Source organism: Nesoenas mayeri (genome assembly GCF_963082525.1).
Source record: "Nesoenas mayeri genome assembly, chromosome: 15".
NCBI classification, from domain to species: Eukaryota; Metazoa; Chordata; class Aves; order Columbiformes; family Columbidae; genus Nesoenas; species Nesoenas mayeri.
Window position 1 is genome coordinate 4,371,693 of NC_137559.1, and position 21,656 is coordinate 4,393,348.

At 52.6% G+C, this 21,656-nt stretch overlaps 1 protein-coding gene across 2 annotated transcripts in view; it reads left to right on the plus strand.

Moving 5' to 3' along the window:
- Positions 1–17,920, plus strand: part of MPRIP (myosin phosphatase Rho interacting protein) — a 75,047-nt gene extending 57,127 nt beyond the window's left edge. The window contains exons 16-24 of one of the 2 annotated variants that reach the window (XM_080354075.1): positions 1,668–5,534; positions 8,005–8,152; positions 8,757–8,874; positions 9,580–9,739; positions 9,875–9,994; positions 10,555–10,641; positions 11,238–11,400; positions 12,363–12,448; positions 16,685–17,920. In XM_080354075.1, the coding sequence (XP_080210201.1) occupies positions 1,668–5,534; positions 8,005–8,152; positions 8,757–8,874; positions 9,580–9,739; positions 9,875–9,994; positions 10,555–10,641; positions 11,238–11,400; positions 12,363–12,448; positions 16,685–16,756 (4,821 nt within the window). In that variant the 3' untranslated portion in view covers positions 16,757–17,920. The remainder of the gene's footprint in view (positions 1–1,667; positions 5,535–8,004; positions 8,153–8,756; positions 8,875–9,579; positions 9,740–9,874; positions 9,995–10,554; positions 10,642–11,237; positions 11,401–12,362; positions 12,449–16,684) is intronic. The other variant, XM_080354076.1, reaches the window with a different exon arrangement.
- The last annotated feature ends 3,736 nt before the right edge of the window (positions 17,921–21,656 follow it).

The window sequence follows — 21,656 nt, forward strand, 5'->3', positions numbered from 1 at the left end:
TTTGGAAGGGTTGGAGGTGTTTGCTTGCTCCAGTCTAATGGTGGTGGATTTCCCTTGTGTTTCCCTGGGAGCAGAGGGATTAGAATCTCGCTGCAGAAAGGAGTAACCCCAGGAAACCCTGCTGGGGTGAAGGGAGTGGAATCTGTGGGAGGGTTCTGCAGCCCAGCCCTTTTTTTGGACAAACCTTCTGAATTTCATGTGTCCCCCTCCCACCTCCATCACACCTAATTTCGGAGAGTTTCCTACATTGCCTATGGGGAGGGATGATGGAGGAGCCCCACTTCTGCCAGCCCGTCCCTCCTGAGCTGCTGGGAGGCACCAACCCCCCCTTGGCAGCATGACCAGCCCCATACTGACCCCCAAGCGCTGCCCTCATGTAAAAGATGCTGCACGTTCCATAAAGCAGCCACTGAAGTACCCACCCCGATGCATGTGCCCTGCACCGAAGCCTCTCCGGCCTCGTGTAACCTCTGTCGCTCTGAGCTTCCTCGGGACGGGCACCCCAACCTCGACCCCACCGGGAGGGAGAAACCGCGGGGGCTCCTGCTCCTGGCAAACCGGAGACGTCCCCGGGCTCCGGACACGGCGGGCGGGAGGGGTCACGTACTAACCTGTCCCGGGCGGAGATTCTTGCATGATTTTTGATGTAAAGCATGAAATTTAACTTAACATAACTGAGTGTCACATCTGTGGGCTTTTCCTTATCAGCAACCAGAGTACAGCAAGGCAGGCCAAATTCCTAGGCTAACGCTGTGCTTCTCTTGCCTCTTCCTGTCTGTGTATTTTTTTTTAAATATACATAATTTCTGTCGCCTTTTGCATGACTCTCTGTGAGTTTTCTCTTTGCATGCTACATTGCTTTGGTTTGAATCTCACAAAGGTTGGTTTCTTTTGCATTCTCATCACACATTTTCCCTCCCTTCACTTGTCGGGCTTTTCATTTTGTCCTTTGTTGGTTTTTGGTTTTGCTTTTATTTTTGTTTATTTTTGTTTTTGCAGGTAGAGAGATTAAATCCTCCTTAGTCTTAAACTTTAGCGTAACAACATCTCTTTAATGCGATGAGCAGCACTAAGTCCTGTTTGGCAGTCACAGAAATGACATCGCCACGCCGGCTGTCCTGTCTCCCTGCGTTTGGGTGGGATGTGATGTCATTTGCTGTCACCTCACTTTCTGTTGTTGCTTTTGGTCGGTAGGACTGTGTTACCTGAACTGTGCACTTTTTGTTTCACAGCAAGATGAACAAACATGCTATAAAAGCAGTTCCTTTCTTCTCGATCTCTTCCCATCCCCTTCTCACCCTTCCTGTTTTTCTCTCGTCTGTCCGTCTGTTTTACTGCTGGTGTTTCTTTTTCATTGTTTTTTGGTTCTATTTGATTTTGGTTTGGTTTTTTTCCTTTCAGCCTGTTACTGTACAGCTGTTTTGATGTTGTGGTCCATGTTTTCTGTTACTGGAAAGCAATTGTCGCTCATTCAAAAAAAAAAAAAAAGAGTTGGTTAAAACAGACCAAAAAAATTGTGCCAAGAACAAATCATCCCAATTGGAACATGTGGGTAGCAGCCAAATCGCTGCAAGGAGCATTTCTGTGGCCTGCCTGGCCAGAGGTGTGACACTCAGAAGGGAGAGCCAAGAGTGTTACTAATCTACTATTTAATCGATTTTTTTAAGACCGAGGTGGCCGCCTCGCCATCAGGTGCCTGGCAGAGGCTTCACAAAGTCAACCAAGACCTCCAAAGCGAGCTGGAAGCCCAATGCCAGCGTCAAGAGCTGATCAATCAGCAGATTCAGTCGCTGAAGCGCAGCTACGCCGAGGCCAAGGACGTGATCCGGCACCACGAGGCCGAGATTCAGAGCCTGCAGGCGAGGCTCAGCAACGCGGCGGCCGAGCTCTCCATCAAGGAGCAAACCCTGGCCAAGCTCCGCAACGACCTGAGGAGCGAAAAAGAGAAGGCCAAGGAGCAGCTGGAGGAGTGGCAGCACGGCGAGGCCGCGCTCAGCTCCCAGCTGAAGGCCAGCGAGCAGAAGCTGAAGAACGCGGAGGCTTTGCTCCTGGAGAAGACCCAGGAGCTGCGGGACCTGGAGATGCGACAGGCTTTGCAGAGGGACCATCAGAAGGAGGTGCAGAGGCTCCAGGACAGGATCGCGGATCTGAGCAGGCAGCTGAACGCGAGCGAGCAAGCGCGGATCCTCATGGAGGAGAAGCTGCAGAAGAATTACGAGGCTTTGCTGGAGAGCTGCGAGAGGGAAAGGCAGGTTTTGATACGGAGTCTGAAGGAGGTGGAGGATAAGGCCAACGAGTATGAGAACCAGCTGCAAAATACCGAGCAGCAAATGGAGATTCTGCAGAAGGAGAAGCTGAGTGCCAAGTTTGAAGGCAGTGAGCTCGTCCACCAGCTGGAGGAGCAGCTGGTGATGAAGGAGGCCAGCATCCAGAAACTGGCGGAGCACATCAAGGAGCTGGAAAGGGAAAGAGATCAGATCAAATGTCGCTTCCACGAGCTCATGAATCAGGTCGCCGAGTCGGATAACGAAGTCGCAAAGCTGCAAGCAAAGTTGAAAATGGAAGAGACCAACTACCACAACCTGGAGCGATCGTTCGAGGAGGTGTCGGATCAGTTTCAGGGTGTGCAGAAGGTGCTGAAAGAAAAAGAAGAAGAGCTGAGACACGTTAAGGAAATGCACTTGAGAATTGTGGAGAAGAAGGATCAAGATCTCAGTGAGGCCTTGGTTAAAATGGTCGCTTTAGATAGCAGTTTAGAGGAGACTAAAGTAAAGCTAAAGGCCAAGGAGGAGGCTTTAAAGAAATTAGCTAGTATAGGCACAGCCCCGTGTGCTGAGGAGGCAGAAGACCTTGGCCCCAGTCTGGAGGCTGACGAAAGTCAAGCATCCCAACTGGGGCAGGCTCTGCAAACTCAGGATGTCCTCCCAGCTCTGACTTACGCACTGAAGGAGGAGGAGGATGAGGTTCTTGAGACCAGTCAGAGGCAAGTAGAGGAATTTGGCTCCCCATCCAAAGCTGTAGAGCTCCAGGACCAAGAGTTAGTTCAGAAAGCCTTAGCAAAGCCTGACGTAGGAATCATGGGGGCCAAGAGGCAAAGAATCCGTTTCTCAAGCATCCAGTGCCAAAAATACATCCATCCGGACGGATCAGAGAAGAACTGGACAAGCAGTACCTCTTCAGACACGAGCCAAGACAGGTCGCTATCTGAAGAAAGCATGTCATCAGAGCCAACCCTTGGTTACCCATCATCGGGGACAAGCGACTCCGAGACATATCTCTCAATCATCCATTCCCTGGAGACCAAACTTTATATTACAGAGGAAAAACTCAAAGATGTAACGATGAAGCTTGAAAGCCAGCACGGCCATAATCAGGAGACGCTCATCGCACTCCACCATCAGTGGGCCAGCACGGAGTCCCAGCTGCGGGATCAGCTTCAGACCAGCTTATCTCAAGTCAGCGCTTTGATGTCTCAGCTGGAGAATGAGAGGCAGGAAAAGTTCAAGCTCATAGAAAATCACGTTAGCGAGCTGGGAGGTTTCCAAGTGAAAAATGATCAAGCGCTGACTTGTTTAGAGAAGTGCAGGGAGCAACTAAGATCTTTGCCCACATCGGACAAGGAGAAAGAGGGTGATTTGTTCCTTATCGCTCTGTCCAGCATGGAAACCACCTTATCAAATGCAATCCAAGCCTTGAGAGGGGTGTCGGTCCCCTCGGAGTATCAGCAGGGTGAAAGCCTTATCGCGGGAAGCCCCACTCCAGAAGGAGGGTTTTTGGGCGAAGAGGAGCATGTCTCCAAGGAGCAGCGAGCGGGAACGTTTGACGCCGGCCAGCTGAGGTGGCTTTCAGAGAGAGTGGCATTCGAGGCCTCTCTCATCAACCGAATCGCAGAGTCTTTGAAAAATGCAAGTTCTGAGATATCTCAGCTCCTGAGAGAGATCCAGGGAACAGCCGAGGTGGTTTTGGTGGAGCCGGGAAATGTTTCTCATACAGCAGTCGACTTGGCCAGTGTCCTATCTAAGAAGCTGCTGCTGGAAGGGGAGTTCTGGAGCCAGGTGGAGGAGCTGAGAGTGCACTTGAGCACCAGAGAAGGAGAAGCTGAGGGCAAAACAGAAACAACAGGTTTGGGCTTTTCTCCATGTTTTCTCGGTGCTGTAGCAGATGCTACGTTGATCAAGGCGGAACTTGGGTTTGTCGCACAGAAAATGAGAGAATCTTTTCATCAGAGGTTAAAAACAATCGAAGAAGACCTCCATAATACCAAAACAGCTCTCCAGCAGCATAAATGCATGTTGGAGGAGATCATCAAAGCATACAGGACTCCTGATTTTGACAGAGTTATGCACCAGATTTCTGAAGCACTCGAAATTCAGAAAGATGCTTCAGAAAGAACCCAAATCTCCTGGGACGGGAGCCGCCTCCGAATGGTGCCGTGTCAGGAATTAGCCAAGGCGGAGGAGACTGGTGGTCTGCCCGACCGTAGTGGTGAAGCTCTTGTTTCCATTCAGGAAGATCTTGCCCAACAGCTAAAGGACAAATCAAACGTTCTGAAGGAAATCTCTGTTGCCTTACTCTCCCTGCCTCCCGAGGAGGCACTGAGAGACTGTCAGAAGCTCCTGAAGATATCTCAGAGTCTTTCCTACCATTCGTGCATGGGAGACCTTGAACGCTATTCCTCTTTGTTAGTCCAAGACGCAATAGTTCAGGCTCAGGTTTGTTACGCTGCTTGCAAAGTCCGACTGGAGTACGAGAGAGAGCTGAAGTCCTACAAGGAGTCCTTGCAGAGCATGGACGTGCTCTGCCAGGAGCGCGTGAAGACGGTCTCGCTCCTTCGGGACGAGTACGAAGACTTGCTCAGAAAGCAGCAGGGTGAGTATGGCGAGGTGATCGCCATGCTGGAACGGGAGAACGCCGACCTCAAAGCAAAGGTGTCCCAGCTCGAGAGTCAGCGAAGACTCTTGGAGGAAGAAGAGCGTCGACACAACAGTAGCTTGAGCGAATTGCAGGGACGGTATGAGGAGGAGATTCGAAACGTGATAGAGCAACTAAACAGGACAGAGGATGCTCTGAAGGCTGAGAGGGCGGAGGGTCTCAACCAGCTGGATGCCATCGTCCGTGACAAGCAGAACATGGAGCAGTATCACCTGGAGCAGATGCAAATGCTGGAGGACAAATTCCAGGCCAAGATCAAGGAGCTGCAGGTCATCCACGGCGAGGAGCTGCAGGCGTTGCAGGAGCACTACAGCCAGAACCTACAGCGCCTGCAGGAGACGCTGGACGAGTACCAGAGGCGGCACCCGGAGGTGTCCCCCCCGGCAGGCCCGGGCGGTGGGGACACCTGGGTGGCCGGTGAGGCAGGTGGCACCGGGCAGGGCCCCGGCAGCGACCTGGACTCCATGCACGGTCTGAGGGAGCGTATCCAGGAGCTGGAGGCGCAGATGAACGTCATGAGGGATGAGCTGGAGAACAAGCACCTGGAGGGGAACGCTACCACCTTGAGGGAAAAATACCAGAAAGACTTTGAAAACTTAAAGGTCTTGATAAGTTTAATGCTTTCTGCTTTCTGCTGCTGAGCGTACGGGAGGGCGCGTTCGGTCCTGGGGTTCGCTTGCTGAAATAAGGGGTGTCCCCCAAGAGAGCCAGCATGTCAAAACAAGCCCCAAAGTGTTAGAAAGGCCTCTGTAAATCATGGCCTTTCCCTTTTCTCTACGCTGGGGTATTCTAAATACATTGCTGAGCACTCTGTATCAGTGGGAGAGTTGATTACTGGAGGCAATCTCTGCGTGTAGAGGGAAGGGAGGGTTTCCAAGGAGCTCGATAACTTCACGTTATCCTTCAGTATGAAGACCGTAGTGTTTCTTCTCATACCTAAGGCGTACGTTTTGTTCGTGACTTCCCTTTAAAAGCATTCCTCAACTCTGTCCTTCCCAGTCTGATCAAATCTCCAGTCTGTCTCTGCTGCCCTCAAAAATGTTAAGATGAAATGGAAACTTAGCGCTCTCAAAGTGTATGTTCCTGGGGAGAGAGCTGCAAACAGATGCCAAATTCCATAGCAAAGCAAAGCTCCTCTGCACGAGGCTGCAAGGAGAACCACCCTGGTGTTGCACACCAGCAATTCTTTACACAACAAACAGTGCACAGTTGTGGGGAACCTGGTCTGGGAGCAGAAAAACCCGGTGGCAATGAAGTGCCTGGGGTGTCCGAGGGAGGGAGAGCTGCTGGGCAGAAACAAGGCAGAAGTGGTGGTCACTGAGCGCTGTCTCCTCCATCGTAACCCTTAGAGAGGAAAGAAACCTTCTTGGGTCAGTGGGACACGCGGGTGACGCCTTGTCCTGCGAGCCACGCACCAAACGTGGACATTTGTACCAGGGGATGTTCTTGGTTTGGAAGAAGCAAAAAGGCCAGAACCAAAACAGAGGCTGAAAAATAACAAGGAAGGAACCTGACCTCCCACCTCTGTTTTCAGCTTTGCTTTGCCAAATTTTCTGTTTGCCTGGCAGGAGGGCGAGGAGCATCTTCTGGGCAGAGCAGGAGGAGGGCGAACCAGCCTCTCTGAATCTCTGCAGAGGGACAAACAGCAAAATAGAAACTTTCCTTGGTTAGAAAGCTAACCAGGCGATTGCAAACCTGTTCAATTTACAGGTTAAAACATACTCAATCCTTCTCTTCCGAAGCTGATGGAGAATGTAACATCAGTAACACCAGATACTGATTTGTACCTGTTCAAATCTCCTGGATTTGTAGCAATGCATTTACAATACATTAAATACTGACTCTACAGCCAGACCTGTAGAGGAACCTCCACCATTTTTCTCCAGCATTAGAGGTTTTAATGAAGAACCCTGCAAAGCTGCTTCGTGCCTCTCCGGAGTCAGCCAAGCCCAGACATGTTCTGGCACTGAGTTATGAGGGGTTTTTTGTAAAAAAGGCTGAGAAAATGCAGAATGCCTCAGGATTCAAGCTTGAAGGGGAGCAATAAAAGCACCAGAGATGAAAACTGGGGATGAGAGCGGCACAGGTTACAGAGCATTAGGCAACAAAGTGATGCTGAAGAGCGTGTGTTGGCGGAGGTCAGCAGGTGTTAGACTGTCATGAGCAATTCTGTCACTGGGGGAGTGAATTTGTCCCCCTTTAACTTCCAATGGAGTCCCAATGGCTCCGTAGGTGGTAGTTCTCGCTTCTCAAGGAAAAGATGAATGTGAATCAAGAAGAAATCCGCTGAAATCAGGAAATAAAGCCGGCTTCTAACATTAAGAGGGAGAAAAGCCCGGTGCAGCACTTAGCATCAGGGTTGCCCCTAAATGTCTGACACAGCTCATGCAGGCCCCTTCCCAGCTCGTATCTCGAGCCTGCCGGGAGCTTTGCTGTCCTGTGTCTGTCCTGCAGCTGTCGGTCTGTCCAGGGCCCCGATGTGCTTGGCGGGACATCTGGGCTGTCAGCTGAAAACAGGTTTTGCACCCGTCCCGCTGCTGAGGCAGGAGCGGGGTCTGCGCCGGGGCAGGACCGGGCTGGGGCTGAAATCTCATGGCTGGTGGCTCTCGCGTCCCCAGAGCGCTGCTCCCCTGGCCTGGTCTAAGTTCACTCCTCGTAATTAGCAAATAATAGCCTGTGCAGCATTTGAAGCGATACTGGGTTGGGAATTAAGGTCCTGTTGCTGTCACAAGTCATTTGTTTTCCACCCCAGAGGTAGCCGCATAGAATCAGGCATTGCAAAAGAGAGCAGAAGGGGCACAGCAGGGTTTTTTTCTTAACATATATTTGCACTCCCCAGTCTGGTGTGACCTCAGACCTACCCTGTCCTTTCACCGGAGCTGTCAGGGGTTGAGCTGACGGGACGAGCTCTGACCCATCTGTGAGGTCCATCCTTGGCCGGCTTCTCCATGGTTGGGGAGGGAGAAGATCCCCATGATGGAGCCAGGAACTTGAGCTCTTGGTGGGCTCCCCACCGCTGTGACACCAGCCTCACACTCCCGGGTCAACCCCTTCCCCTCGTCCCTTTTGCAGGCAACATGTGAAAGGGGCTTTGCAGCCATGGAGGAGACACACCAGAAGAAGATCGAGGACCTGCAGCGGCAGCACCAGCGGGAGCTGGAGAAGCTGCGGGAGGAGAAGGACCGCCTGTTGGCAGAAGAAACGGCTGCCACCATTTCAGGTAAATGGGGACACACCAGAGGGTCCCCAGCGGTGGGGCAGGTCCGTGTTGATGGGGACATGAGGATGGTGTTTGCTCCAGCGTGGAGGAGCAGAGCATGGGGTGGGATGAGGGCCAGGTGGGGCTCATGGAGAGAGGCCAGTGGGATGTATGTTTATGGTGGACACCTGTCTCCTGGTCCTTCTCCAGGCTTGATATCCCTCTCCTTGGCTGTAACACAGTCTGGTCCATCTTCAGTTCTATCTCAGAAAGGCGTTAATTGTTGCCATGGTTAATTTATTGCCGATTCCACACTGAATTTATTCTTTGGTACCCCAGGGCGTTTTAAAGCGCTGGAGCCCAGGGTCTGTGCATTAGGAGTCCCACATCCATGAAACAACGTGTGAATCGGACAATCATTTGGACTTAATTAAAAAGTGGGATTTGCAGAAGCCCCTTTGTTGCTTTGCAGCCAGGGGCAGAGACTGACGGGGCTGAGAAGCAATGGGAAGTTTGCTGGATGATTCAGGTTTTGATTTAAAAATCAAACGAGAACTCAAAAAAACACCCCAAACGCCCTTGGGTGGAGCAGCTGTGGGTGCTGACACTGTGCTGTCCCACGCAGCCATCGAAGCCATGAAGAACGCGCACCGGGAGGAGCTGGAGCGGGAGCTGGAGAAGTCCCAGCGCTCCCAGATCAGCAGCGTCAACGCCGACATCGAGGCGCTCCGGAGGCAATACCTGTGAGTCCATCATCATCCTCTGCGTCTCGCGGCGAGACGATGTGTGGGGGAGACCCCTTCATCCCCTTCGATTTCAGTAACGAGTTAGGGAGACCTGTCATCGCAGGGACCTTTTCTTTTGGTCCCAACTCAGCTGCACTGTTTCGAGGCTCCTGGTTGCCCGTGATGTTTCAAGCTCCAGGTCAGCGTCTGCACACAACCCAAATTCAGCTGCTTTATGGTCACCAGAAGTAGCAGACGTGCACAGACAGTGCTGCTTTTCACGCAGCTGCAGCAGGGTGGTTGCCCACCCAAATTTAACCGGGTGAGGAGAAAGCACTTAGCACTTTGTGGCAAGGCTGTCCTCGTGTAGGAGCTGAGCAAAACAGGCAGCTTTATTAACCTTGATGCATTACATAAGATGTGTAAGTGTGTATATACACACGATCCCGAGTACCCAGAGGAAACTTGACAGATCTCAGCTCAGTTTTTGGAAACCTGAGGAGGTCCTGCCATTTAACCTAGAGAAAGACCTCCCGTCCCCTTTGGTGCCCAAGCACCGCTGCACCGGCAGAGGGAGGGCTGGCTCACTGTGGTTTTTCCCAAAGGGAATGTGTAAGTCCTCAGTGCTCAAATCCCTGTTGTGTTGTCCCGGGGTGCTGGAGGAAGAGCGGGCAGGAGCGGTGGCGTGTGGGGCGGGCACTAACCCAGCCTGTGCTTCTGCAGGGAGGAGCTGCAGTCGGTGCAGCGGGAGCTGGAAGTGCTTTCGGAGCAGTATTCGCAGAAGTGTTTGGAGAACGCTCACCTGGCGCAGGCGCTGGAGGCCGAGAGGCAGGCCCTCCGGCAGTGCCAGCGCGAGAACCAGGAGCTCAACGCCCACAACCAGGTGAGGGTCCCTGTCCCCGCTGTGTCCTGAGGCAGCCGGCGCAGGCAGGAGGTGATGGGCAAACCGCCCGACGGGCTCCGTGCTGAGCCATGGACGTGCTCCCCCTTTCCACAACGTCTCTCCTTCTCTTCCCAGGAGCTGAATAACCGCCTGGCTGCGGAGATCACGCGATTGCGGACCCTGCTGACCGGGGAGGGAGGAGGAGAGGCTGCTGGATCGCCTCTCACGCAGGGCAAGGATGCCTACGAGCTGGAGGTGAGCTCTGCCACACTGAAAAAGCAGCTTTGGTGGGCACAGGTGCCTCTGGGCCCCCAGGAGCCTGTCACAGGCTGGACGAGGCTCTGAGCAACCTGAGCTGGGTGAAGATGTCCCTGCTCATGGCAGGGGTTGGACTGGATGAGCTCGGAAGGTCCCTTCCAACCCAAACTGTGCTATGATTCTATGCATCCATGCATGGCTGGGCAGCACAGTGCATTGTGGGGCAAAATGGGGGCAGGAGCTTTTGGAATCCTGATCTTCCCTTCTCCCCATTCCCTGCTTGTCCCCTGGGATCCAGTCCGTGCAAAGCAGCGGGGACTAACGTAAACCAAGGGGTGTGCAGGGAGCACAGTGGTCGTGTGAGCTTGGGCGAGGTCCCATGAGACCCAGGAGAGATTTTCTTAACATGAACCAGAAGACGGGTGAACAGCAGCTTTGGAGCTGGTGTGGGACTGAGCTTCCAGCCCTGGCTTGGTTGTCACCAGGCACAGCGGGTGAACATCTTGGGATCACGCTGCTTCTGCTCGGCTGTGAACACGCTGCTTCTGTTCCCACAGGTCCTGCTGCGGGTCAAAGAATCAGAAATCCAGTACCTGAAGCAGGAGATCAGCTCCCTCAAAGACGAGCTGCAGACAGCGCTGAGGGTAATGCCCAGGGACATTTCTGCAAATGCTCTTGCAGGCTGTGCTGCTCCTCTGTGTGCGTGCTTAGATTGCAGCTCACTTATCCCCACGTTTCAAACAACATTTATTTCTTTCCCTTGATTGGAATTGAATAGCCATTCTGGTGTAATCAGAAAGCACTCCACAACTGTATCAGCTCAGGACTTTCCCCTTCTCCCTTCTTGTGGGAAAACATCTCCTTCAGTGCTTTTCCCTGTTTCCTGTCACATCAGATCAGATTTGAAGTGGCAAAAGTGATCAGAGCCTCCCAGCATCAGGTCTGGTTTGCTCCAGATGGCCTCTTTGCCAAGGCCGTTTCTGGGAACTCTGCTTCAATTCTCCGTCTTTGCTAAAATGAAAACCCACAAACAGTCCTGCAGCGAGGGGGCTGTGTGCGCGGGCTGTGAGGTGCAGCTTCGAGAGTGTGTGTGAAATGTGTGTGTTACCCCCAGCCGAGCGTTTCTCCTCGCTACCGGCTCTTCCGTCAGCGTTTGCCAAGCTCCTCTTCAGCGCCTTCACAACCCCCTCGGCTCCAGCTGTGTCTGACTCCAGCTGTGTCGTTCTTATTCCTTTGCCAGGATAAGAAATACGCCAGCGACAAGTACAAAGACATCTACACGGAGCTGAGCATCGTCAAGGCCAAGGCAGACTGTGATATCAGCAGGTTGAAAGAGCAGCTGAAAGCAGCCACAGAAGCTCAGGGAGAGAAATCCCCTGTGAACACCACTGTATCAGGATATGGTCAGTCCTCCAGCAGCTCTAAGCGATCGTGGGTTTCCTGAGATAACACGTGCACCCCGGCACACAAGCCCTGATGCAGGAACGGGGCTGAGTGGTGCTTTTTTTTGCCATTTTGTGCTGCTTCCCACCCTTGCTCCTTGCAGACGGTCTCACCAGAGGTGGCAGGGACCAGGTGGACCTGAATTGCTGTCTCATGGTAGTTTCTCCTTCCAGCCCTGTGAATGGGGAGCTGGTGGGCTTTGAAAGCCACCTGGCATTTTGTAGTGGGAAAACCTCATGCTACACATTTGCTCCTGTACTGAGCACTGGTGAGGCCAAACCTCGAATCTTGGGGTCAGTTTTGGGCCCCTCGGGACAAGAAAGCCCTTGAGGTGCTGGGGAGCAAGTTGAGAGAAGGGAACGGAGCTGGTGAGGGGCTGGAGCACAAGTGTGATGGGAGTGGCTGAGGGACCTGGGGGGTTCAGCTGGAGAACAGGAGCTGAGGGGAGACCTTCTGATCTCTGAACTGCCTGAAAGGAGCTTGGAGCCAGGGGAGTCGGGCTCTGCTCCCCAGGAACAAGCGCCAGGACCAGAGGAAACGGCCTCAAGTTGCGCCAGGGGAGGTTGAGGTTGGATCTGGGGAACAATTTCTTCCCCAAAGGGCTGTGGGGCATTGGAACAGGCTGCCCAGGGCAGTGCTGGAGTCACCATCCCTGGAGGGTTGAACAGATGGAGATGAGGTTCTCAGGGACATGGGGCAGTGCCAGGGGTGGGTTAATGGTTGGACTCGATGATCTTGAGGGTCTTTTCCAACCAAAATGATTCTATGATTCTAGACACCGTGCAGGGCAGCAGAGACCCCGGCGAGTCCCCTCTGCCCTTCAGCAGCGCTGCCTGGGCCGGGAGGGCAGAACAGCCCCAGCCCCACTGCTCGCAGACCACCCGGGTACCAGGCTGACGCTGTTTCTTTTGCTTCTCCCCAGATATTATGAAATCAAAAAGCAACCCTGATTTCTTGAAGAAAGACAGATCCAGTGTTAGCCGGCAACTAAGGAATATCAGGTCAAAGGTGAGTGATGAAAATACCTAGCGTTACTCTCCGGTGGGGGTCTCAGGTGGGAAGGAATTGGTAGGGAAAGGAAACTGAGGATTTCCCAGTTACTAGAGTTAGTCTGGGGAAAAAAGTGACCTTTTGACTGCAAAACGGCTGGTGTGCAGCCAGGCAGGGCCTGGCAGGACACACACGCTCCTGACCCTGCTGAGATTGAGGTGTGAAGCTGCTCCCTGCTTTAAAAAAGGATGAAGTTCACCCTGTTCTTTGGTCTTTCACAGGAGGACTCTCCCCATATTTGCTCCCTGTTTTCAGTTGAAAATCAATGGTGTCAATAGGTGGAAATGTGCACATCGTTCTCAGTTTTACAGTGTTCACTGCAAGATTTTTGGTCTTTATACGGAACAACGATGCCTTTGTCCTGGGTGTATTCAACACACGCTTAATTTGTGTGTTAACGTGGTGCAGGTGGCCCTGTGTTTGTCCGACCGTTCTGTACCTGCTGTGGGTCCCAAAGCCCAGGTGATGCTTTGCCAAGTTCACCTGCTGACAGCCAGAGTTCCCTCATGGCTGTTCCTGTGGGACCACAGGGACAAAAAGGGCAAGTAAAGCCACTGAGAAGCCATCGTTGGTAGGAAGGAAAAGAAAGTAGGTCAGTTGGAAGGAAGGTGAACATGGGCAGAACCTGCTTTGCCTCTTCCCACTGGACACCTGGTGTCTCGTGCTGTTTGAAGTGGTTGAGACCTTGGGCAGAGCGAAAAGCCGGGCAGGCAGAAGGCTTTGAGCTCGGTGCCCATGCTGGGGAAACCGTCACCACCCGAGCCTGGGTCATCGGCTTGGGGTGTCTGTGCTGCACCCGGGAAATACAGAGCGCGTCTCTGCGCATTTCAGGGGCAGCCAGACCTGCTGGGCCAGGTCTGATGTTGGGTTTCCCTTCACCACTTCAATTCAGACCATTTTATCTTGTGTTCCCTCGTCTGTGTTGCTTGGTGGGGGAAGGAGAGCAGAGCAAGCATGGGCTCTGCCTGCTCGCACCACTGCCGGGGGGGCTGGGGCTGCGCGGACTCCAGTGCTTTTAGGATTTATGAGCTTCTTGTTTTGTTTTGTTGGTTTGGTTTTTTTTCTTTACTTTGCTTTTTTCCTTCAACAGTCCGTTATTGAGCAGGTCTCATGGGATAACTGAAATGAACCCGAGTCCAGGTTCCCTGCCACGTAGGTAAACAAAGCGGCACCCACCGAGCGATGCAGCCGCCCGCTGGAGCGGCTCACTTCTGCATGCCCTGCTCACACCTCCACGGCAAACCAGAGCCCTTCCTTCTCTTAATGACTGACCGGTTTATTTACGGCTAATTGTTTTACTGGGGTGGAGGGGAGTGGGAAGGGAGAAGTCAGCGGATCCCAATGAAACGCAATCTCTCTGGCTCTCCCCCCGGGGAATTTGGCTTTCTTGTCTTCCCGCTCCTCCCACCCTCGCCGACACAGCGAAGCAGCACGGAGAGGATTTGGACATGGTGGGGCACGTCCTGCTGTTTGCTGTGTTGGGAGCGCGGGACGCCGAGTGTGCATGCTTGAATGACTCTGCATGCCTCAGACTAAACTGCAGCAACATCCAGGTCTTGTAGGAAAAAAACACCAAACAGCCATTTTGCTGTTAGCCAAGTGGAGGAGTGGGTCAGTGATACCTGTCAATGCATTTCCCACAAAGGTCTGTAGCGTGTAAAGTGGTGCCCCCCGTCTTGGTTGCAGAGGAGATGCCCGAAATTTCCTCTACCCATAATTTCTGCTTCTTTAGGTTATGTGCTTGAGCAAAAGAGTGTTCCTTGCCCAATAACCTCCAGGCTTCCTCCAGCTCCCCGCTGCCCACCCTGCTGCTCCCCGTCCCACGCGCTGGCCCGAGGCTGCCGAGCTCCTCCAGCAACAGGAGGGAGCTGATGAGAAACGAGGCCGATCCTAATGACCCAAATCTCTGGAGTAACTGGAGCAATAGTTAATTCACTGGCTCGTGGTGAAGACCGAGGTTAGAACATCTGCAGAGGGAGGTCAGAAGAGAGGGGAGCTCCCCAGCGCGGTGCCAGAGGGGCGGCTGGGGAGCCCTAGGAGGTCTGATGGAGAATCCCTCTATCATAGATTTCATCCATCAGGCTCCCCTCATCAGCGACTCGAATGTGTTGTCAGGCTGCCTGAGGGCTGAATTTACTGGAATTTGCAGCATCAGGCAGAACAGTCTAATGGTTTGTGTTTGTCTCCTTCCATGTAATGGGAAATCAGATGCATGAACTGGAATGCAGGGGTTGCTGCCTATTTAAAGAGGCCCAAAGTAAACTTCCTTGAGGAAGTGGATGCTCAGAGATCCGCATCCCAAGGGACTCCGCTGCCCCTTGAGAAGAAAGCAAACGGCATTTGTAAATTCAAACCAATCCGTTTCAGTGCTTTCATTTCCGTGCTGCTTCGCAAAGCTGTTCTGTATTCAAGGACCTGTGGGAAGAGAAACATTTAAAGAAATACAGTAACCATGGGAATCTGCACAGGCTCGGAGCAAGTTTATCATGGAGTCCTGCCTTGATAAACACGCGTTAAAGCCCAGCCCAAAAGTTGTAACCAGCTGCTGTGATTGTACAGTCCTCCAGCACCACAGCCAGGTAATAAAAGCAAAAGGGGACGTGGCTGCCTGTTAATAGGAGGGACTTTGTGTTCAGGTCTGTGCCTTGTCTTGGTCTATAAAGCAAATAACATTCCAGCTGCAGACTGAATTCCTCGCAAGTTGCAAAGAACCAGTTTGCAGGCGGGGTGACCGGCGGGGTCCCTGTCCCAGAGCAGGAGCAGCCCAGCAACGAAAGCTTTTCCAGCGTGCGGAGGCAGAGCTGTTGCTCCGGCTGTTGGTTGGGGAGATGTCTGTGCCTCCTCTGTAGCAGCAGCACGCAGGGACAACTCGCTACCTGGTGCTCTGTGCCCCTGAAGCTCCTGCACCACAGCTTTGGGGCCGCAGGACGGAGGAAAGGTTGGATTTTGGCTTGTGTGTCTGCTCGGACTGGTCTCAGGTTAAAGCTGTTGTACAGGGGACAAGAATTTGCAAGACCTTGAGGTGCTGGAGCGAGTTGAGAGAAGGGAACGGAGCTGGTGAGGGGCTGGAGCACAAGTGTGATGGGAGCGGCTGAGGGACCTGGGGGGTTCAGCTGGAGAACAGGAGCTGAGGGGAGACCTTCTGATCTCTGAACTGCCTGAAAGGAGCTTGGAGCCAGGGGGGGTCGGGCTCTGCTCCCCAGGAACAAGCGCCAGGAGCAGAGGAAACGGCCTCAAGTTGCGCCAGGGGAGGTTGAGGTTGGATCTGGGGAACAATTTCTTCCCCAAAGGGCTGTGGGGCATTGGAACAGGCTGCCCAGGGCAGTGCTGGAGTCACCATCCCTGAAGGGTTGGACAGACGGAGATGAGGTTCTCAGGACATGGGGTAGTGCCAGGGCTGGGTTAACAGTTGGACTCAGTGATCTTGAGGGTCTTTTCCAACCAAAAAGATTTTATGATTCTACACCCCTCACAGTGTTGTTTTCCTGGGTCCCCACATGTAGGCAACAGATTTCACAAATGCAAATGCCAAGGGCTAGCAGGGCAGGCTTTTCTGTTGCCTCGCTGAGTGTTGTGCCATGAAATCTGGATGCTGCATCAGATCAGCCCTGAAGCGGGCATTCCACAAGTCCTCTGTCTAACCCTGCGCAGTAGAGGCAGCTTTGGCTTGGGAGACCCCCCTGGCTGGGGTTAGAGAAAGGGTGGGATTGTCGCTGGCAACAAAACCACAAGTTTCCAGGGCTTCTTGAGCAAAGCCTGTACCTTGACTGAGTGCGGACCGTCCCAGATGGATGCACGTTCAGTCGGTGTGGGAAGGACCAACGTGCAGGTCTGGCTTAGCAGATCCGAGCTGGCCCACGCAGGGCTCCTGCAGTGCTGGAGCTCTGCTGAAATTCCCCCAGCTCCCAGGATCATTTGTCCGAGTCGAGCTAATCCCGCTTGCAGCACGGCGTTGCCTCTTCATTTTGCTTCTGGTACATCGCCTGGTTTGTTTGCAATCTCACCCTCTCTCTAGGCACCATTCCCCAGTAACCGCTCTCCATAACCGTGTGTTTTCTCTTAGCATGTCCCACTAATCTCCCCGCCGAGGAGCCCGTCCTGCTGCCTTTCCCTCGGCATCGCGCCCTCTCCGTGTGCCCGACACCCACTACCACCTCCCGCCCGTGTCCCACCTCTGTCTTTTGTCTCTCCCAGAGTCTGAAGGAAGGCCTGACTGTGCAAGAGCGCCTGAAGCTTTTTGAATCCAGGGACTTGAAGAATGACTAGTTCTCCCCGCTCCGCTTGACCACGCGCACCTCCCAGCTTGAGGCAGCACAGCACCAGCACCGTTTGTCTCTTGTCCCTTAACGACTCTCCTCGCTGTCGTTTCGTCTTGGCGCCCTCGACGGGACCCGGCGCCGTGGTGGCCGTGCCCCCCGCCACCCCCTTCGCCTCCCCTGCCTGTGAGATGCTCCAGAGACTCTGCGAGGGAGAGGAAGGGATTGGGGTGGGGTTGTTGGGTTTTTTTTCCCCCCTCTCTTCGGCGCTTTCTAGGAGAATCCTTCCTTTACTGTAAACCATTACACTAAGTGTCAGTATTAAGGCTCAGTAGCCTGTTAATAAGCTAAATCTGTCGTACCAACCGTTTTTGGTATGCAAGCAGGGCCTGGGGTGGTGTCGGCCATACCGAGCTCTTACTGCTGTCAAGAGACACAGTGCTCAGAGCACGCCAGGAGCCTAATTAACCATTGATCTCGATTGCATTACTTGCACCTACGAGGCGGGGAAAGCCTTGGGGAGCTGTCGGGGAGCGCAAGTCCGTGCCGGCGTACGCAGCCTGGAGGTGACGACACTGATGTCTCGCTGGAGAAGGACGCAAGAAATGATTCTCCTGCCCCGTGACTGTGCCGTATCCTGAATGTAGGCGATGCCGCAGCCCCGGCGACGCCGCAGCCCCAGCGAGCTTTGGGGGCTGCCGGGGTGGTTCCGGATAGGGAGCTGCACCGTGGAGCCCGCCCCGTCGGTGTGTCTTTGCCTCCTGTCTCGCTGGTGGTCGGAATCGGTGTTTCGGGGGCCGAGCTCTAAGATCACTTTCTTGCCTCTCTTAGATCAAGCGCAGCACTCTGTTTTGGTTTTTTGGTTTTTTGTTTTTGTTTTTAATTTTTTTTTTTGCTGTTACTCCTTTCCTCTCATTGAGTCCCGTGTATCCCAGGGTCTGTGCGCATGTGAAACTCCCTTTTCCTAGTCAAAGGAAAGTAGAGTAGAGAGTAGAGCCAATATTGACTGAAAATGCACAGTGCTCAATGCATATAATGCTCCTTTTTTATCAGCTTCTTGAATTCAACTCTTCTTGTCAGCAGGGCAGCTCCTATTTTAATTCTTTAATCTTTTTCCTGAAATAAAAATCTCAAAACCAGTTACGTGCTTCAGACCTTCTCAGTCCTAATAGCTTTTGTATTTCAAGCATACAACTTAGCGCTGCGAGGCTGATAAAGTGAGACAAACTAAAAGTGAATGAGGGAGCTGGGAGCACTGGATGCAGCACACGGCAGCCGAGCAGAGGACGTTTGGTTTGTCCTAGAAGCAGCCTACGCTGCTTTACAGCATCAGGGCTGCCCTGACATGGTGGCTTCATCCTGGGCTACTGAGAGTGTTTCAAGGTGCCACCGGTAACAATCCTCGCCCATCGCCCTGGCCCGGAGCAGGGATGAAGTTCAGCCACCCAGCAACCCGCAGCACAGGCTGGGCTGTTAAAAATACCCCCTGCCCTTCATGTGGAGCGAAGTTCCTCTTGTCTTTTGCGTGCTCAGCATGTGGTTGTTGCAAGCAGCTCTCAGAGCTTTCGTGGCTCATTTTGGGTCCACTGGGTGGTACAAGCGCATCCCTCAGAGCAAACTCGCTGCAGCTCTGGAGCGGTGAGCGCCCAGGGATGGCGACATCTCCAGTCCTACCAGGTTGGACCACGGCGTGAATCAGGTTCTCATCCAGCGTGTGTGGCCTCAGCATGACCAAGAGCTTGGCTTGACCCCTCCCCGGGCGCTCCCGCAGCATGTGGCAGCTGTTGGTCCTGCCCACGGGACCCTGTCTGTTCCTGGCCGAGGTGCCAGCGCCGTGTGGCAGGCAGAGCATGGACGGGGATGCTCCCGCCGCGATGCTCTGGGATCTGTGCCTGGGGTTACGTGAGGTCCTGGAGACAGGAGCAGGGTAGGAAAGATGCTCAACCACGAGGATACAAAGGCTTTTCCCTCCTCAGCAGGCGCATGGATGTTTTGGTGAGCAGCTACTCACCCTAATCTGAATTTATTGTAGAACTTTACATAATCTGAGCATTGGAGGACTCAGGAGCCTTCCCAACCATGACCCACTTGGACCATCTCTGACCAGGACTCTCAGTGTTGTTCCTTGCCTTGTGTTTGCCGCTGTACTCTTGTTCATCCCAAGAAATCCTCTCTTACAGCTTATTATCCTGCCCGGGACCAAGTGTGAAGCCTTGATTTCTTTGCCAGTGCTGCTGCTTGGAGCCTTATTTCTTAATGTAGAGAGCAGCTGCAGGACACAGGTGAAGCGACCAGGTGGGGATCATCCCCAGCTTTGACTCACCATGTGTATGCTGAGTCATTTAGTACTATTGTTGTTAAAGAGGTGAGGATGAGCAGAAAGGCCCCGCGGTGTGTCGGCAGCGGTGGCAGCAGTTGGGCGGTGGATGGTGCAGGAACGCAGAAGAAGGTGCGATCAAAAAATGCTGTGGGGGGAAGTATTCTGGTTTATACACATATAAAAATATACCAGTGTTTAGTGGTGGGAAAGGTCACCCAGGAACACTTGTAGAGCTCGTGCTCCTTTCCTGTAGCCGTGCCTATATACTAGACAAGGGATCATCTATCATTCTGGGCCACTTGTGTCAATTCTTCGCCTGAGGCAGCACACATGGTGTTTTCCATCATTCTGGTGAGGCGCTGCCAGGGGATCCAGCACCAGCAAAGCTGCAGTTTCTTCTCTGTTTCCTCTAGTTTGTTTTTACCTTATTGTAGAGAAAATGTCAGTGTTCATGTCACACCCCTCCCCCTTTATGGGCTCCCTGGAGCACCTGTGAAATATTTTAAATCGAGATTTGTTGGAACTCCTTGGTGAACAGGATCAGGCCTGGGGGATCAGCTGCTCAGAGGTTACTTATCAGGGAACTTTTATTTAATACATAGTGGCTGGTGTCTCTGGACTTTAAAATAGCTGAGAAAAGCAAAACGGGGAGGTTTGCTGGGAAAAAAACAAAACAATCCTGGTGTTAACAAAGGGTGTAGCTGAAATAGAATGTGTTGGATGGCAGGACAGCCCCAGGGACCACAGTGTGCAGAGGGACGGGGGCACTGCCCGCTCTTGTCATGGTTTAATGTTTAATACGCCAAATCAATTGATCTTTATCACTGAACTTCCTGGGTTGAAAATACTTATTGCAAAGGGGTCTTTGATGGCCATAGTGGTGGTGGCGGTGGTCTCGTGTGCTTGTAGGAGCAGACAAGGGAGTTCGGCTCCTTTGACAATTAGCGACACGAAGGGGCTGAGGATCAGCAGCACCTCAGCAGGTGGGAATTCTGTGTGTCTGAGCGCTATACAGTGATGTTTTAGCTGTATATGATGTCCTACAGCGGTAGCTGTGCGTTATGGGGGGCCATGAAGAAGCGGAGGAGGAGGAGGAGGAAGATGCTGTGGGGTGCAGAGAGCTGTTCTGTGCTCCGTGTTCGGGCCCTGCTCCCCTCTGCAAAGTGAGAGGCACTACATTACCTGCCTTTACATTAAAGACTGACAATTTGCAGTGCTAAGAGCCAAAAACTGAAATATTTCTGCAGACAGCTGTGCTTTAAAATCAGAGGGGCGGAAAGCTCCAGCTGGGATGGTTTGTTACTGCTAGCAATGCTCCTTAGTTGTCTGTTGCTCCTTCCTGCTGCATCTTTCAAGCTGAACCTGTGTCCAGTCCTGCTGGGCACGATGGGACACGGTGCGGACACCCGAAACGCGACCTGCTGCGGTTCACACACCCGCAGCTGTCGGTGCTTCCAAAATATGGGGTCTAGGAACAGTCAGGTGCAGTGAAGGTGAAGACACCTTCTAATTGACTCTAAGTCATTTATTTTCCTGCGTAAAATTTTCCTACTGCCTCCACCGAAACAGACCGAATCCTTCTTTAAATGTGACCTTTTCTTTGCCTGCATATAAACAAAAAAAAAAGAAGCAAATTGTGTTCATTTGCTTCAAAACTAGAATTGTGTGCTGACTCACTAACCAGAAAAGTCTCTTTTCCCAGTAGCATGGGCGGACAGGGCTGCAGTGACAGCACTGGAAACGTGTCACTTTGTACTTGATTGCGCTCCCGCTAGACCTCGGCGTTTTGTTCGTGGTTCGGATGCGGTGCTTGGTTTGTGCGAACGCTCCAGCACACTCGGTGCAGCTCGCTTTTCCTCTCTAATTTTTCAATTTTTTTTAGGAAAAAAAACCAACAAAAAGCTTTGTTCTTCTTCTCTTTTAAGAAAAAAAAAGTAATTTAAAACCTGTATAGTGTTTGAAGCGCGCATTGTAAATATTCATCACTCGGAAGTTAGTGGAGGGTTCTCGTTTGTGATTAAGTTGTGGCTTTAATTCTTAAATCTGGTTCTAACACAGCCGTCCCAGGCCAGGGTTGGCAGAGCAGCTCCCAGTGTCCTGTGTCCAACCAGCCCCTCTGCCCTATTAACTGGTTTTGTTTGGTTTTCGTGAGGGTTATAAATATCTTTTCAACCCTTTCTTTTCTCCTGACCGATCCCTTTAGTTTGGAATTGCCCTGTCCAAAGATGCGCCGTAAACTTGGTTTGTTTTGTTTTCCATTTGGAGAACTCAGTAATCTTGTATTTGATAGCGGTACTAACACCGTGCATGTGCAAGTTTTTATCTGTCATCGTCTGGCACCTTTGGGATGCTCTTGGACTTTAGACGGGACCGACAGACCCCGCTGGACGGACACACGTCGCACAGCAGCACGGACACACTCACAGTACGTACCTGTTGAAACACAACTGTCCGTACAACGTAGTTACTACTGAGTTGAATTTACACGATCCTGTGGCACAATTAATTTCTTAGAAGATCCAGAGCTGGAAACAAGACGTTTGCTCTGCATCGGTGCAAGAGGACGGCAACAATCTGAGGGTGTGGGATT